Here is a 17,979-nt window from a genome sequence, read left to right on the forward strand (position 1 = left end):
AACGGATTTTATTCTTCAGCTAACAGTTCTCCAGTTCCGCACGAATCTTTCTCACCTGCCATCTCGCATAATGACCAAATAAAAGTAAGATATGCCTGATAGCACTAAAAAAAGAGTTAATAAACCAGTTCGTTACTGACCGATGTCATTCTGACTATGGATTCTGTGCATGCGTTTGCCGTCTGTCAGCGCTTGTGTGATTGGTTCTATTTCTAGGCTTTGAGAACTTTTTACTTATATTAAGCAATTGCTTATTGACGTGGTTTACTTGTAAGATTTTGGTCATATTTCCCACTTTAAGCGGTCATGTTATTATAGCACACCACTGGACCTTTTATTGTCATGTGTGACTATTGTGCATCTAACATAATAATATGGTAAATGTGGCATCCTAATTATGAAAAAAACAGCACATTTTTGGAAATTGCCGTGACAAAATGAAACATTTTTATATATATATAATTTGTTTCAATCCTGGTGAGATTGAGCTATGAGGAAGCGCAAGTTTACTACTACTAATAAATTAATTATTTTGCTTTGCAAGTAATTTTGTGATTCTGCATTTCCTTTGTATGTTTTTTTATTGCGTGATATAGGTCTTAAATTGAATTCATAATGGTCTTAAAAAGGTCTTAAAGTTTTACATTTGACTTGGTGAAACCTGCAGAAACCCTGATGTTTAATACCGTAAAGCTGCTTGCTTTAAATCAATCGTTTGTATAACGTGCTATATAAATGTGACATGAAATGCTGAATTGCAGACCTTGTGTAAACATATCCACATCATTATGATCAGATGCTTGTTTTCTCACCGCTGTTATTTTTGTTGGGTGTTTTTGTTATTGAGAGGAAAGCATGCAGCACATATTAACATGTAAATCTAAACGCTGCTCTTAACAGTGTAGTCAGCGTAATTTCGTTCTAAGCTAAGAACGGAAAAGCCGATAGTATATTGGGGCCTTCAGGGTTCCAAACTGATAAAAAAGTCTGCTTGCAAAGCTCCAAATTTTGTCAGAACATCTATGCATTATTTTAATTCACCTCTACCATCTATTCTTTCTTATGTATGTAACTGCACAGTGAAGTTCAAATTAAAATTGTGAATTTGGTACAGACTCAACCTATGTTCTCTCAGGCTTGATGAATCCTACACTGTAAAGGTAGCAGACTTTGGAATGGCTCGAGATGTGCTTGAGAAGGAGTACTACAGCGTCCAGGATCACAGGAAAGCCAAATTACCTGTTAAATGGATGGCCATTGAGAGCCTGCAGACGCAGAAGTTCACGACCAAGTCAGATGTGGTGAGATATGAAAATTTGAATATGCTTACCTTTAACTACTGGACTACAGTAAGTATTAATTATACACCGTTTCTCCTTAACTTTTGATTCTGACTGCAGTGGTCTTTTGGGGTTCTAATGTGGGAGATGCTCACACGAGGAGCCAGCCCGTACCCTGAAGTTGACCCATATGATGTCACACATTACCTCTTAAAGGGACGACGACTGCCTCAGCCACAGTATTGTCCAGATCCCTTGTAAGTTTCTCCATTTTTCTACAAGATGCACCAACTTACTTTCCTTAGTCAATCAATGTGTTGGTCAAATGTGTGAATTTTGGTTGGTTTACTCTGAGGCTGGTTCTATCTCCTTCCATTCTTCCATTTGTTTTAAGAAATTGCTCCACAGCATAACAGAGAGAGTGACATGGCCTTTTGGAATTGCAATGGTTTTTAAGTAACTGTCAGTCAGTCTAGTGTTTTTCCACCATTTGAGGTTCAGAGGGTTTAGAGCTTACTCAGTATTCAGAGCGGTGGAAAAGGTCAATCAAAAGGTTATTGTGAATGTCCCTTCAATTATCCATCACCTGAAGCACTATACCCAGAGAGTTAATCATCGTTCACTTTCAGACAGAGGGAAATATTTAAAAACCAACGTAGTTTTTAATGTTCTCCAAGTGACTCTGCAAAACTTTGTAAACCTTGAGACATTTCCAGCAATCACTAACTAAACCTTAAGCTTTTAACCAAAGTGGGGAAAATATGTCTGGGAATATTCCATGATAACAAAAGAAGTTTTAAAGTTCTAGATATTGAAAGTAATATAAAATATATACACACACACACACACACACACAAGTTAGTTCTGGTTCTGTAATCTGATTGGCTGAGAGCCTTTTCAAGTCATGCGATATTCTACTAACATCACACAGAAACCGTTTCACAATTTGTATCACTCCGCTTGTTTCTGCCGGATCTATACCGACAGCATTTCTCACAGCCAACGTCAATGGCTGAGGAGCAAACCCACTGTAATTTTACCAACACTGCTGATATTAGAATGTAGTTTTAAGAGTTTTCAAGTACCCATTGCAATTTTTTTTTCAATGGCTAGTCCTTCTGGAATTTGCATATGTAATATGTAGTGGTTAAGCATTTTGTTTTGGGTATATCAAACATGCAATCTTTGGTCTTATTAATCTATTACTTGTTCCAGAGAAAATCCATTTGGCTGAGGGCAAAGTTACGTTTCATAATTTTCTTTACTTCTAAGCACCAAATCAGCATATTAGAAATATTTCTGAAGGATCATGTGACACTGAAGACTGGAGTAATGGTGTTGAAAATTCAGCTTTGCATCACAAGAATGAACCACATTTTTAAATATAGTAAAATTGTAATATTTCACAATATTTCTTTGCACTGTATTTTTGATCAAATGCTGTAAATGTAGCTTTGGTGATAAATCATATTGGACAACAGAACAAAATTTTAAAGGGCAGAGTTGGAAATTCTGGAACACTGTCATAATTAAAGGAATGGTTAGTGACTCAGTGTAGGAACAGGATGTGGAAACATGACCGGTGATGAGGTTCAGCCATGGAAATTTGTGTGAATGTGTTCAAACGTGGTTACTATGACATCAGATGCCTGATTTGTAAATACAGCATGACAAAGCCGGTCACTTTTCAATTGAGGTGAGCCAGTTGAGAGATGACTGACCCTCACCTCTCTATTTGCAGGTTTGCCATTATGTTACAGTGTTGGGACCCTGACCCTGAGAAGAGACCTACCTTCTCCACACTAGTGTATGCTGTAATGAATATTCTGTCCAGCCTAGAGGGGGAGCACTACATCAGCCTGAAGGTCACATATGTCAATTTGGACCAGCCCCGGCCCTACCCCGCCCTAACAGACTCTGCCGATGAATATGATTCGTCAGATGCAGATGACGCAGGCTCATTCTCTAGCTGATTGGTTAACTGGTTTGATACTCACTAAAAAGGGAGTCTTTTTTGTGGCCGTGCTGACAAGACAGTAGGTGTGTTCGACTTGAAGTGGCGCTGCACAGCCCAATCGGTGTATGACATCAAAGTACCGCGAGAGCGTTTCGAAAGCATACAAAAACAAACCACATGCTATTATGCTTTTTTTTCTTTAGTGTGTAATGTGTCTGTTTGAGCACAAAAAAGGTCTGCAAAGTTACAAAGCCTACACTAAACGTCCACTATAAAGGGAGTTACTCTCTATATCAGTAAGCACTTGTTCTGAGCTAAGTTTCTGAATTCCCTGAAACGTCTTGATTGTAGTTTTTCTTCCAGGAATGTACACATCACAATATCCCTAATTTACAATCATAATTCCTGCCCAAAGACATACACAAAAAAAGTTGCAGTTGCATTAGCAGTGTGGTGAAACTCACGGTTATGGTAAGGGCCGTGACATTTACAAAACACGCCTGAAGCAGTTGACCAATCACAATGGCCCGGCCGACCAATCAGAGCACATTGTGCTTTTCGTAAGGAGGGGCTTCATGCAGACAGTAACTAAACAGAGCATTACTGATAGACTGGAAAGAGAGGTGCTGCAACCGTGTCAAATATGTGAAAAATAATGTGCTTTTTTAACATTCAAGCATGCAAACCTATTCTAGTAGACCCCAAAGACCGAATCAAAAATGTGTAAAAGCGCATAATGTGGCCTCTTTAAATAGCATGCTAGAATACTACTTAAACAGTACTATTTTAACAGGATCCATACTGGTGCTCAGTATATGGATTTAATAGGGGCTTTCGCACTCAGTCATAGGAACTAGCCAGCAGGGTAGGAACTCTGAAGTGATGTTATCCGTAACTTACATCCTACCATTCTGGTTGTTATGCGGGACTTTTATTTTGACAGCATTCATATTAGATAGAACTGTTAAAGATAGTAAACAGAATGTGAAAAATTATTATAGCATTTGGCTTGTGGTGTATGCCCAATGTCGCTATCTGAGCAGAAATACACAATCATGTTTTGCTTGTTCTTCCTTAGCCTAAAGGTTGAGAAGTGCCTGGACTTCGGCGTCGGTCCATCTATCACTGTTTTCCATATTCGTGGAGTAAAAATATAGGCTATAAACTGTGTGTTTACACAGCTTTTTAAAAATGGCGGGTGCCGGTGTTTCATATGTGTTCGGGCATTCAATGTACACTTACATCACTTGTAGTTCCTATTGTGCTTGGTTTATACCACAGACTTTATATAGGAAGATGGTACACTCCGATTACTTATGGAAGAAATGTTAACGCCTAATATGGCGAATAAGCCCCGCCTTCTAAATTAAAGAGACAATTGTTGATTAGTAAAGCCATTTGTCACTGCAGCTGCTGTTAGAAGCTCCTGTTGCTATAGAGACTGAGACGCGCTAGCTTTGTCCAGGCTGAATAATGCAGTTTTTTTGTCATGATTCGAGCACTTAGAAACAACATTTATGAGACAGTTGTTGTCAGATTTCTTGGCTGATTTCAAATATTACATTTAATCGTACGCTTGGCGAACAGTTTTGGAGATTTGATTTCCCCATTAAAAGAGATTCAAGAGGCGTTTCAAAAATGGCCGCTGAGTGAAATGATTTGTCTTAAAGGGACTTTGGTTATGCTGCCTTCACAGAATTATCGTAAATATGAGTTTCCTAGTTAAAAATTGGAAACGAACGCCTTCTCAAGTTGTATTTTTCACTGGGAAGCTTGGGGATAATTTTGATAAAGTTCCAGAGTTGGGCGGGCCACAAACTTTAAACATGGCGGAGGGTAGAATGATTTTTGCTGTGACTGCTATTCTTTATTAGATTTTTTATAGCTACAACAACAACGCTTTGTTTTGTCATTAAAGTAATGCATATTTACATATGAATAATCATTTGATACGATTTCCCAATAGAATAAATAGGCAAGAATAAACCTGGTGTCCTCCATGATTCCTGCTCTTTCCAACAACAAAGCACTTGAATATGACGAGCATAATCACGACGGGAAGTAGGACATTTCCGATAACACGTAAAGGCAGCATTCGATCCTACTCTGAAGTAGGAGCTAATGTAGTACCCTTGAAAGGTATTCCTAAAACTAAAATCGTTCCCAGTTCCTGCAGTGCGAACTCGCTAAAAAAACGTGTTCTATGAAAGGAAATATGCAATTGTTCCTCCAGTGCGAAAGCCCCTATTAGGCTTTTATAATGTAGCCTATTTTATCACTTTGAATTGTATTATGTAGCCTATGCATGCAATAGTTGGATACCACTACACCAATGCGATGCAATGCACTTGACTCATTTTATCCTCATTTTAATGGACATAGTCCATTATATGCCACATAAATCTTTGGGCACTATAAGTTATCCGTAGTTCATATGATATTTTGCATATAACAGGGCAAAACGCTTGCCAAAATACTGCATGAAACCTGTATGTTAGTATACACACAAAGCATTAAAGGTGCACTATGTAAAACATTTTCAGTAAAATATCCAAAAACCACTAGGCCAGTGTTATATATTTGTTCAGTTGAGTACTTACAATATCCCAAATGTGTCCAACTATTTGTAAATCATGAGAAAATTGCTATTTTAACCAAGGAACCGGGACGTGTGAGGGAGTCGCCTGTCAATTGCGTAATTTCTGTGTTACCCTTGGTCTCCGGTTTTATTTTGCAGAAACGCTTTACTCTCACTGCAGTGTGAACAAGTGTCATAGCAGCCGCTGAGTGAACGCACAGAGTAACGTCATAACATAATTTTCAACACACTCAGATGTGTCTAATATGATAAACAGAGCTGCGTTACCTCATACTCATGACCGGAAAAGCGCCGGCGACTGTGTCATAATAAAAGTCCCGCTGCTCGAGAGGCGTGTGTTGTGTTCACATTATTAACAATCGCTCAAGATTCTGCGCTCAAACTTGGCTTCATCAAACTACGCCTTTGTTTTGAATAGGCGACCTCTAGTGGACGGAAAAGTTACATAGTGCAGCTTTAAACTCCTTGTAAAAATCTACTGTTAAGTTACAGCAGTTAACACATTTATGTTTTACACTCAAGCACTGTCCTCATAACAATGCATTTCAGTTGTAGAGGATGTATATTTTATTTATGAAACAACTACATTTGTATGTGAATAATAATTTTCAGTATTTTCCTCTGTTTATATATCGCCACCACTTAATTTTGAAGATGTGTTGTAATCAATGAGCCTTAACTTGGTATTTGGTTTGTGATTATATCAGATGCTTGTACAGAAAAGGGATTGAGGGATGTTTGGGATGAGTCAGCGCTGAAAGGTGTTGAGCTGAATATATCACCGTGCTGTAGTTATAGAGCCTGTAGAAACGAGTGAGAATTTGACATCTATGACGCATATCTCTAAATAAAATCAATTTTTGCCAAAGGTGCCAGTGTTTTAGTGTATTCTTGAATTATCTAGGGTAATATACATTTTTTAAGGAACTTATTGAATGGTTATTAGCATCTGGAAATGACGAACGAAACCAAAATGCTTTTATTGTATTAAAAAAGGTTTTGTTCTGATGTAATGACAAGGGATTTTTTTGGAGTAAAATATGACCCTGACATAACCGACATTAAATGTGTCTCAGCGTATTGAAATGGGAGAGAAAAAAGTATTTTAAAATCATAAAAAGGTGTTGTACCTTTGAGCTTGTGCTAGAGGAGAACACTAGGGGTCAGTAAAAGCCTTCTTGTGATGGAGCAAATGTTAAATGGGATGCACTTTTCTTTTCTCACCGTTTGCTGCAAAATGAACTAAACAAATGATGATTCCCTTATATAATTATGCAGTTTAAATGTCAATATTCACTTTCAAAGCAATGTGATTTTTTTTTTTTTTGAGAGCGAGAGAGAAGAGTTCACGTCTTTCATATGATGGTTTTAGTATATGATTCCTAGTCACTGTGTGTTATATTCTGTTATGCATATCCTTTATTCACTTTTAATGCACAGGCTATATAACCTGCAATACTGAACTGACTGTGCAATTGCAAAACTTGTTGGCCAACAGTGTCAGACAAAAGAGAGATCCAAGTCGACAAAAGCCACTCCAAAGTTAGAGGTAGTAAGTCTCATTCCAACAACAGAAGCCAATACAAATAAAACAGGAGGAAACAAACATCATAACGTTAGTTTTTTCCTCCCATGTCCCTCGCTCACTTCCTCTATAACAAGATAAAAGAACCAAAGTAAATTCCCAGAAGATGCAGCCTTTGATTGTGAGCTCGTATCTGCACCAGTGTCAAAAGTGTGTGTTTGTGTGTGAGGGGGGAGAGAGAGAGAGAGAGAGAGAGAGAGAGAGAGAGAGAGAGAGAAATAAAATTTCCTACTGGGTGAGAAGATGAATAGTGAGCTGTAGACACAGGCTGCTCTCGCCGCATAGACACAACCTGCAGCCTTGAACCCTTTCATCATGTTCTAACAGCTCAGATTTAGATCCTCTCGCTCTCAACACACACACACACACACACACACACACACACGTTGTGTTTTCATGTTTTATGGGGACTTTCCATAGACATAATGGTTTTTATACTGTACAAACTGTATATTATATCTCCTAACCCTAAACCTATCCATCACAGTAAACTTTCTGCATTTTTATGTTTTCAAAAAACATCATTCTGTATGCTTTATAAGCTGTTTTCCTCCAAAAAAATCCCCACACGGAGAAAGATTTCGCATATTTCCATCTTTGTTGGGACACTTTGTCAACACACACACACACACACACACACACACACACACACACAAAGTGATACCAACATACAAATCACAAAAGCTAAGACACCAGGCCTATCTTTTGGAACAAAATAATTTTGCATTGCCTGCAAAATATGAAAGCTTTAGCATAAGTTCTGCCGGGAAGACTTAAAGGATTAGTTCACTTTCAAATAAACTTTTGCTTATAATTTACTCACCCCCTTGTCATCCAAGATGTCCATGTCTTTCAGTCTTCAGTCGAAAAGAAATGAAGATTTTTGATGAAAAGATTTCAGGATATTTCTCCATATAATGGAAGTCAATAGCCTCCAAATGGTTCAAGGTCCAAATAAGAGAGGTTCAGTCCAGCTTCAAAAGGGCTTTAAACCACATCAAACGGTACCAGACGATCAATAAGGGTCTTATCTAGCGAAACGATCGGTCATTTTTTTTTTTTAAATAAATAAAGTTTAAGTTTTATAAGCACAAATGCTCGCCTTGCTCTGTTCAGTGATGCGCGCTCGTGACGTCACGTAAAACACAATTACGTTGAAAAGGTCACGCTAGATGCAGGCGCAAAGACGTTTGAATATGTGGATACGGTCCTCCTTCCGCTCATTTGTAAACACTGACTCAGTACTTCCGCCTGCGTCTAGCGTGACCTTTTCAACGTAATTTGCGTTTTACGTGGCGTCACGAGCGCGCTAGTTTCGCTAGATAAGACCCTTATTGATCGTCTGGTACCGTTTGATGTGGTTTAAAGCCCTTTTGAAGCTGTACTGAACCTCTCATTTGGACCTTGAACCGTTTGGGGTCTATTGACTTCCATTATATGCAGAAATATCCTGAAATCTTTTCATCAAAAATCTTCATTTCTTTTCGACTGAAGACAGAAAGACATGGATATCTTGGATGACAAGGGGGTGAGTAAATTATAAGCAAAAGTTTATTTGAAAGTGAACTAATCCTTTAATTGTCACGTCACTTCAACTTTTTATCTATCCAATCACATTCTAATACTTGGGGTCGGCTGCGCCTCTGCCTTCGTCTTCAGGCAGGATATGCAGAGTCCGGACCCTCAGATTGCGAGCTACGGACGGTGGTGCCAAAGTACTTTATTGCTTGCTGGGTTGTTAATTAATGGATAATTGTCACAGTATTTATTCTCCCGAGTCTTTCTGGTAGAACTATTCTACTAATTGCTAATAATATGTGAAAATAAATTGCAGATGGTGATTTTAAAAATATATTATAAAAGTTACATAATTTTGCTTCAAGTAAATTCCCAATGTTCAAAGAACCTTTTGCTAACATTCCCATTCAATTATGAAAACATTATTTCAGAATGTTCACTGAACGTTCACAATTGTCCGTTTTTTCATTGTTTTTAAAATGTTTTTGTCATGCGAACATTCCGTTTTATCATTATGCATTTTGGGAACGTTGTTTTCTGAACATTCTGAAACAAGAAGTATCATTTAAAAAATGTTAGACGTAAGTCCAACAAAAACGTAAACAAAAACTCATGAATGAGGTATAAATAATGTTTTTGTGGTCATGTTTTGAGAACATTATTAAAGACCAGATAACTTTGAACAAACATTCTGTTCATTTTAATGGAATGTTTGTTTTAAGGATTTTGGATATTTTTACTGAAAAACAACACAAAAATACAGATTTTTCTCAGTAATTTTTGCAGTGTTGAGCTCCATATGATGCTTTCTATGAAGGCAATTCACTAGGTTTTATTACAGAGCTCATAATTTGAGTCATTAATGTCCGTGGCTTTGATGATACATGCTTCATTCTAATGAATTTTAATTGTACAAGATTGAAATCAAATCTGATTAAATTAGCTGGCGTGATAGATTTATGCCGCTGGTATTAGAAAGAGAGATCGATGAGGCTGGTGGCTCATAAACACAAGAGAAAAGAGAGGAATTTGGTTTAGGTTGTTGTGTCCAAGAGAAAGACAGCTCCAGAGCAAACTCGGAAAGACAGAGAGGCAGGAGGAAAGAATCAAAGACGTTCCGGCATGTGTGAGTTTCATAACACGTCCAGGTTTGGGTTATGATCCGTAGGGATCCGCTCCGGTGGTGTTATTCTGACTCACTCATTACTGAACTCCAAAACAAAAGTTCTATAGGTGCTGGGAGAAGTGAAGGCTGAATAAACCCAGACTCAGTCTGATGGAGCTTCTGTCAGCTCCTCTTGTAGATGCATCCTGCATGTTTAATGGAAGCTTTCAATAATTTAGTTTCTTTTTTCATACATAGGAGATAGGAAGGAAATATATATATGTATCAGGATGTCTGATGGGTTTATTTATATCTTTTAATTCTGTAATGATAGCAAAATAGATGGTAAAATGGAAATTGAGACAGTACTTTATTCTGCTCACATGATGTCAAAAGGCACGTTTTGCTTATGGTTTGCGTCTTCATTTTTTATTTATAATTTTCCCAACATGTGAAATCTTGTTGGAGATTCTGGTATTAAAAAACAACTTGGCATGTTTATTAAAGATATGGAACTTGCACATCAAAAATATTACTTTTTAATATATTACTGTGTAATTTATTTATATGATCATTTTCCTTTTATGTTTGCATTTTGATAATCCCAGCTAAAAGGACATGTTCTCAGAACTTTAACTGTCAAAAGTTATGAACAAACATTATTCTAGTAACATTAACAGAACATTTGTTCAAAGTTCTCTGGTCTGTAATAATGCTCTTAAAAATTTAGCACAAAAACATTATTTATACATCGTTCATGGGAAGTTTTCTCACAAAACAGAAGCTCAACCATACTTCCTTGAAGCTCAAACGTGCTGTGTGACACAAGAATGAACCTCATTGGTTCTTACAGAAGCTCAAACGTGCTGCGTAACACAAGAATGAACCTCATTGGTTCTTGCAGAAGCTCAAACGTGTTGCGTAACACAAGAATGAACCTCATTGGTTCTTACAGAAGCTCAAACGTGCAGCGTAACACAAGAATGAACCTCATTGGTTCTTACAGAAGCTCAAACGTGCTGCGTAACACAAGAATGAACCTCATTGGTTCTTGCAGAAGCTCAAACGTGTTGCGTAACACAAGAATGAACCTCATTGGTTCTTGCAGAAGCTCAAACGTGTTGCGTAACACAAGAATGAACCTCATTGGTTCTTACAGAAGCTCAAACGTGCTGCGTAACACAAGAATGAACCTCATTGGTTCTTGCAGAAGCTCAAACGTGTTGCGTAACACAAGAATGAACCTCATTGGTTCTTGCAGAAGCTCAAACGTGCTGCGTAACACAAGAATGAACCTCATTGGTTCTTGCTGAAGCTCAAACGTGCTGCGTAACACAAGAATGAACCTCATTGGCTCTTGCAGAAGCTCAAACGTGCTGCGTAACACAAGAATGAACCTCATTGGTTCTTGCTGAAGCTCAAACGTGCTGCGTAACACAAGAATGAACCTCATTGGTTCTTACAGAAGCTCAAAAGTGCTGCGTAACACAAGAATGAATCTCATTGGTTCTTACAGAAGCTCAAATGTGCTGCGTAACACAAGAATGAACCTCATTGGTTCTTACAGAAGCTCAAACGTGTTGCGTAACACAAGAATGAACCTCATTGGTTCTTACAGAAGCTCAAAAGTGCTGCGTAACACAAGAATGAACCTTATTGGTTCTTGCTGAAGCTCAAATGTGCTGTGTGACACAAGAATGAACCTCATTGGTTCTTGCTGAAGCTCAAACGTGCTGCGTAACACAAGAATGAACCTCATTGGTTCTTACAGAAGCTCAAACGTGTTGCGTAACACAAGAATGAACCTCATTGGTTCTTGCAGAAGCTCAAACGTGCTGCGTAACACAAGAATGAACCTCATTGGCTCTTGCAGAAGCTCAAACGTGCTGCGTAACACAAGAATGAACCTCATTGGTTCTTACAGAAGCTCAAAAGTGCTGCGTAACACAAGAATGAACCTTATTGGTTCTTGCTGAAGCTCAAACGTGCTGTGTAACACAAGAATGAACCTCATTGGTTCTTACAGAAGCTCAAACGTGCTGTGTGACACAAGAATGAACCTCATTGGTTCTTACAGAAGCTCAAACGTGCGAGTGGTTATTTTGGTCAAAGTTGCTCTTCTATCAGCTTGAATCAGTCGGCCCATTCTCCTCTGACCTCTAGCATCAACAAGGCATTTTCGCCCACAGGACTGCCGCATACTGGATGTTTTTCCCTTTTCACACCATTCTTTGTAAACCCTAGAAATGGTTGTGCGTGAAAATCCCAGTAACTGAGCAGATTGTGCAATACTCAGGCCGGCCCGTCTGGCACCAACAACCATGCCACGCTCAAAATTGCTTAAATCACCTTTCTTTCCCATTCTGACATTCAGTTTGGAGTTCAGGAGATTGTCTTGACCAGGACCACACCCCTAAATGCATTGAAGCAACTGCCATGTGATTGGTTGATTAGATAATTGGATTAATGAGAAATTGAACAGGTGTTCCTAATAATCCTTTAGGTGAGGGTAGATGGAACATGTAACTGACTGTTCGGATATCCGATGTCAGTTGCTGGATTACACAAAGCCTGCTGAGAGAGTGGTGGACGTTGGTACTGAAACAATGACAGAACACCCTGGGAATCTTGTGGCCGTTGATGAACATGAGCATTCATTGGAATTGACAAATGGCTTGGATACATATGGCTTGATACTGGCGGCCAAAATCCAGAATATACTGGGCCAAACAACGGTGGATTTAAAGCCCAGGGAGGTAGGGTGACTTCAGGTTGAATGGGACACTTTCCCCCAGTCATCTCAATGGCAAAAATTGTCCTAACCAACCTGAATTCGCCCTATTGGTGGTTGCACTACAGATCTAGCTGCATGGTATTGTCCTGACAACTGCTGATGCATATCAACCCAAGGATTTAGAGGAGGTAATATAGGGAGCCTAAACTGACTGGCCGTATGCTGTAAACTTCCCTCCAAAGTAGGCAATTGGGAAACATAGCTTTGAACAGCAGGTAGTTGCCTTAACACCGAATGATTGACAGGATTCACATTTTCTACACTACGATTATGTTCACACACAGTACGGTTATTTACGGTAGTGACAACCGCATTCTATAACCAAACTCACACCCATACATTTTCAGGAATCACAACCGCATTTCTGGAAAAACCTGCGCTGTGTGAATGTGGACAACTAGTTGTCTGTCAGTGTGAGCGAGCTGCTCTGCTGAGCGGTTTTCGTGTGGTTTCACTTTCGGTAACTTATGAGCTGTGTGTCATCTGAAGGTTCTAACGTAGGTTCAGTCACTGTTCTCCACCAGTGCGGCTCCCGTCAGTTTTGCGTTCTAGGCGCGACTCAAATGCGTGTCATGCGTGAGAGGCTGCAAATATGGGGTCCGGCTAGCGTGTTTACATTGAAGCTTTTGTCAGAGATTTAATGAAGATTTAACGGATAAACTCGGGGCTCAATTGGACTCTTGTCGTGTCAAAAGTGATGTGACTTTCCAGTTTTATGCACGTCGCCATCTTTGATACTTCTTTGGTCACAGTCGCTATGGTTACTGGTAAGAGAATACTGGCTTGACCCTGGTTGCACGTTCATACAGACAGTATTCGAGACGCTACTAAGTCGCTGTGTGAATGAGAATCACACCTGTAACTAAACGCGGTTGTCAATCCCAAATATTGACAGTGTGAACATAATTTAGAGCATTGAGGGTGGGTTGCACCAACAAGGATTAAATTAAACTCAGTTTAGAGCTAATCTAGGACTTGTTGATCTAGGCTTTATTTTAAATCGAGTTGTGTTGCACCACTTAATTTTAAACCCAGATTAACAAATCGGGATTAGAATTTAACCTGCGATTAAAACCTCCAATTAGCTACAATTAATTTTCGCCGCCATGATGGATTCTCCATTGACAGCAACAATAGTAATATTCAATTTCCTTCTTTATTGACCCCCAGAAACTCCCTCTCTCTGACAAGTAGCTCTTGCCGATAAAGTAAATAAACTTGTCAAATATCAGCTGTCTTTATAAAGTGCTAGGTAGAGAGACTGTTACTGATCAAGCAGACAATGAAAACATTGCGTCAGCGCGTGGAAATATATTTTGTAGTGTCAATTAATGGAGTGTATTATGGCAGCGTAATTTATGACAAACAACTTATGGTAGTACCCTATTTTGAACATCAGTAATTGGAGAATGTAAGGAATCTCAACCAATTGCATGTTCTTTCATTTCACCTGACAACTTCAAAATGAATTAAAACTGAACTTGATTGATATCTAAAATTGATATTTGTGATGGCGTCCTCATATTAGGAGTCATAGTGATTCAGAAACAGACTGGTAGCAGTTATTGTATTCGCAATGCATGAAGACTCGCTTGATCTGATTGTAAAGCCCTGTTGTGTGAGGTTGATTGGCATCACCTCCCAAAGCACGTCTATATAGAATCTCATGTGAATCTATATGCATTTGAATTGCAGAAATAAACTTGTTTTTCTCAAGCCTAAAATAATCATTATACAGTGTCTTTCTTCCCTCCAAAACCAAACAGAGAAGTCAAGTCACCTTTATTTATATAGCGATTTTAACAATGCAGATTGTTTCAAAGCAGCTTCACAGTGTTAAACAGGAAAATAATGCAACAGAATTTGATTCAGCCGTATAGACGTTCTGGAGAAAAAGGTGATGTCATCAGTTCATTTCAATTATCAAACAGTGACAGTGTGGGCTTTATTTGGATATTTAGTTGAAAAATGTAGTGTCCCCAACTGAGCAAGCCAAGCCAGAGGCAACAGTGGCAAGGAAACCAAAACCCCATCAGGTGACCTAATGGAGAAAAATAAACCTTGGGAGAAACCAGGCTCAGTTGGGGTGCCAGTTCTCCTCTGGCCAATTAACAAAAAGCAGATTATTATTCTGGCAACTTTACAGGTCAGAGGTCATAATAGATAGGAATATTTGAAAGGTCGGAGTCATCACGCCGGAGATGGGTTTATTGAGGATGCCGTATTGATGATACAATTATTAAAGTGCTGCAATATTCGAAAGATCGGAGTCATCACGCCGGAGACGGGTTTATTGAGGATGATGTGATGATTAAATAATTATTAAATAGGAATAATCGAAATATCGGAGTCATCACGCCGGAAATGGGTTTATTGAGGATGCCGTATTGATGATACAATTATTAAAGTGCAATATTTGAAAGATAGGAGGCAGCACGTCGGAGACGGGTTTATTGAGGATGTGTCGATTAAATAATTATTAATTAGGAATAATCTAAATATTGGAGTCATCACGCCGGAGACGGGTTTATTGAGATGCCGTGTCAATGAGGCACTTTCAGGGGGCGTCTAATTGACACGGTTTCTGCAGACACTTCAGGGTCATGCGTTGGTCTTGTCTGGGCGCAGGTCCACCATCTGATCTGGATACAGCCCGGATCCGGCTGACTGCAGTAGACCTCGGGATAAAACAGAGAGACTAACATTAGCATAGATGCCATTCTTCTGATGATGTAACGAGTACATCAGGTGTTATGGGAAGTGTTCCCGGTTCCGGCTGACCTAGTTAATGCAGCCTAACAATCATTTAATTGAAAAAGTGTTTTATGTGTATGCCATAGTAAAGAGATGTGTTTTTAGTCTAGATTTAAACTGACAGAGTGTGTCTGCTTCCCGAACAATGCTAGGAAGACTGTTCCAGAGTTTAGGTGCTAAACAGGAAAAAGGATCGACCGCCTGCAGTTGATTTCGATATTCTCTGTATTATCAACTGGCCAGAAGACAATTGACAAGCATCTCTGAACCATTCTGGACATTACGCCTGACATTATATTTGTGCATTTGGTAGACAACCACTTACCAGCAATATGAATAATGTAGCTTGTCATGACTACTGAAATTACATGAATGCATTCATGGAACATAATCTAATCGGCAAAATCAATCTCACTGAATATTTAGTTGCAAGTGGTGAAATTATTTATTCACATGGGTATAATGTTCATATATTATGTAAGGAATTTCTGTATTTCTTAGTGTTTGGTGGACTTTTGAACCCTACTGTATATTATTCTTAATGCAGAGGCATTAAGAAAAAGCTTAAAATATCTTTGGAGCATTATGTAGATCAGGCACTTGCCTCCATCAGTTTAAATATGGAAAATCCTGCGTCTTTATGCTTTTGGCTGGCGCTCATTGCTCGATGAAATAAGACATTAGAACTCATCACAGTCTCAGATTTATCAGTATCTAGAGGGGCATTAGCACCTCTCTTAGCGTGTGATGAAGAGCGGGAGTGACAGGAAATCATTGTCTTGGCCAGTCTGCTCAATCTGAGAGTCAGTGGATGGGATGGGGGAGATCTCTCGAGGTTACTGAGGGTTGTGTTGGAATAGGAGACTTCATTTCAATGTGTGTTTGTGTGGGTGTTGATAACATAGAAATGTGAAATATCACAGGTACTGTAGTTGTTGTCGCTGTCATCAATTAATGCAGTTTAGTTCTGTTCAGATCAGACCTGTGCAGATCAGTTGGCTTCAACAAATATACAAAGGAAAGAATTGTTCTGGGATGCTACATAGCAAGTACACAATATAGTCTTTCCATATATACGCAGTGTTATTCACTCATACATTCATACAATTCAGTCTGTTCCTTTTTTCCTGTGGGTGTAGTTTTTTTATTTTTTTACAGTGAATTTAGTTACTGGAAACTAAAACAATTTTGGTAATTGGGTAACACTTTAAGGTTCCCTTTGTAAAGGGTTTATAAAGGTGTTTGGTAATGACTAATAACTCATTTACAAATGCATTGTAAATCGAATAATGAATAAAACAACCTGGTCTCATTGTGAAAATGTACCTCTGGCAACGTTTTTGCAAACCGCCAAAATACGTACCAATATGTACATATCTCTGCAGTTTCAAAGTGAAATGAACACTAGAGGCAGTAAAACAGCAAGCACTTTTTATCGTTTTTTTTTTCCCCATGTAAATGAATACATTTTGGAGTTTGCGTCACTTAATCTGCTCCATATGCTCGGCTTTTTTTGTATAATAAGTTTGCTCAGTAGCTCAGCTGGTACAGATTTGTACTTGTAATAATGAAAGCTCAGGTACGAATCCCGTGAAAGACAAGTCATGATAAAAGAGCTCAAAGATGAGTTCACAGAAGCTAACAAGACATGGTTACTATTGTATTTTTGTCACATTTGCTTTTGTTAACACTATCGGTTAGGTTTAGGGTTTAGTGTAGGTGTACGTTAAAAAAACAATGTCACAAAACGTCAGATTGACGCTCATCTGTTCCGGGAAAAAAACGAAGCTTTTGGCGGCACCCAGTGGACATATCACTTTGAAACTGCAGTGATATGTACATATTGGTACGTATTTTGGGATTTGCAAAAACGTTGCCAGAGGTACATTTTCGCAATGAGACCAGGCTGGAATAAAAAGAGTAACTTGAACTCAATTTTTGAGACATTTTTAACTTGCATGTTATAAATACTTAATAAATGTATTTATTCACACTTATTTAACTCAATACCAGATTCCTGATTTATTTCATGATGCAGCAAAAATAGACTATTTTAGTGAGACTGAAGGGTGTTGTATTAGTGGTTTTCTCATTAATATCTCATGACTGCCACTTTTCTTAAAATGGTCCTTGCCAGAGGTTACTGTCTTACCCATGATATTCCACAAAAAGCTCATGATGCCTATCCACAGCAGTGTATAAAAACTTATTTCTTGATGAGATATTAATAGTGAATATTTTAATTCCAATATTAGTTCATTGTGAACCTTAATGTAGGGTGGACACTTGCAAACCATTTATTAATGAGTTACAAACATGTATAACCTGTGAAAGTGAACCTTAATGTAAAGTGGACACCTGTGAACCTGTTCACTTCAGGAATCAGG

General features: G+C 38.6%; 1 protein-coding gene across 1 annotated transcript in view; it reads left to right on the forward strand.

The window, feature by feature from the left end:
• mst1rb (macrophage stimulating 1 receptor b) overlaps window positions 1–3,253 on the forward strand; it is a gene marked incomplete at both ends in the record, with an annotated part of 28,086 nt that extends 24,833 nt beyond the window's left edge. Inside the window, 3 exons of the mRNA XM_079844799.1 lie at window positions 1,136–1,301; window positions 1,401–1,537; window positions 3,022–3,253. Of these exons, the coding sequence (XP_079700925.1) occupies window positions 1,136–1,301; window positions 1,401–1,537; window positions 3,022–3,253 (535 nt within the window). The remainder of the gene's footprint in view (window positions 1–1,135; window positions 1,302–1,400; window positions 1,538–3,021) is intronic.
• Between the last annotated feature and the right edge of the window lie 14,726 nt (window positions 3,254–17,979).

This window comes from Gobio gobio (assembly GCF_949357685.1).
Source record: "Gobio gobio genome assembly, chromosome: 19".
NCBI lineage: Eukaryota > Metazoa > Chordata > Actinopteri > Cypriniformes > Gobionidae > Gobio > Gobio gobio.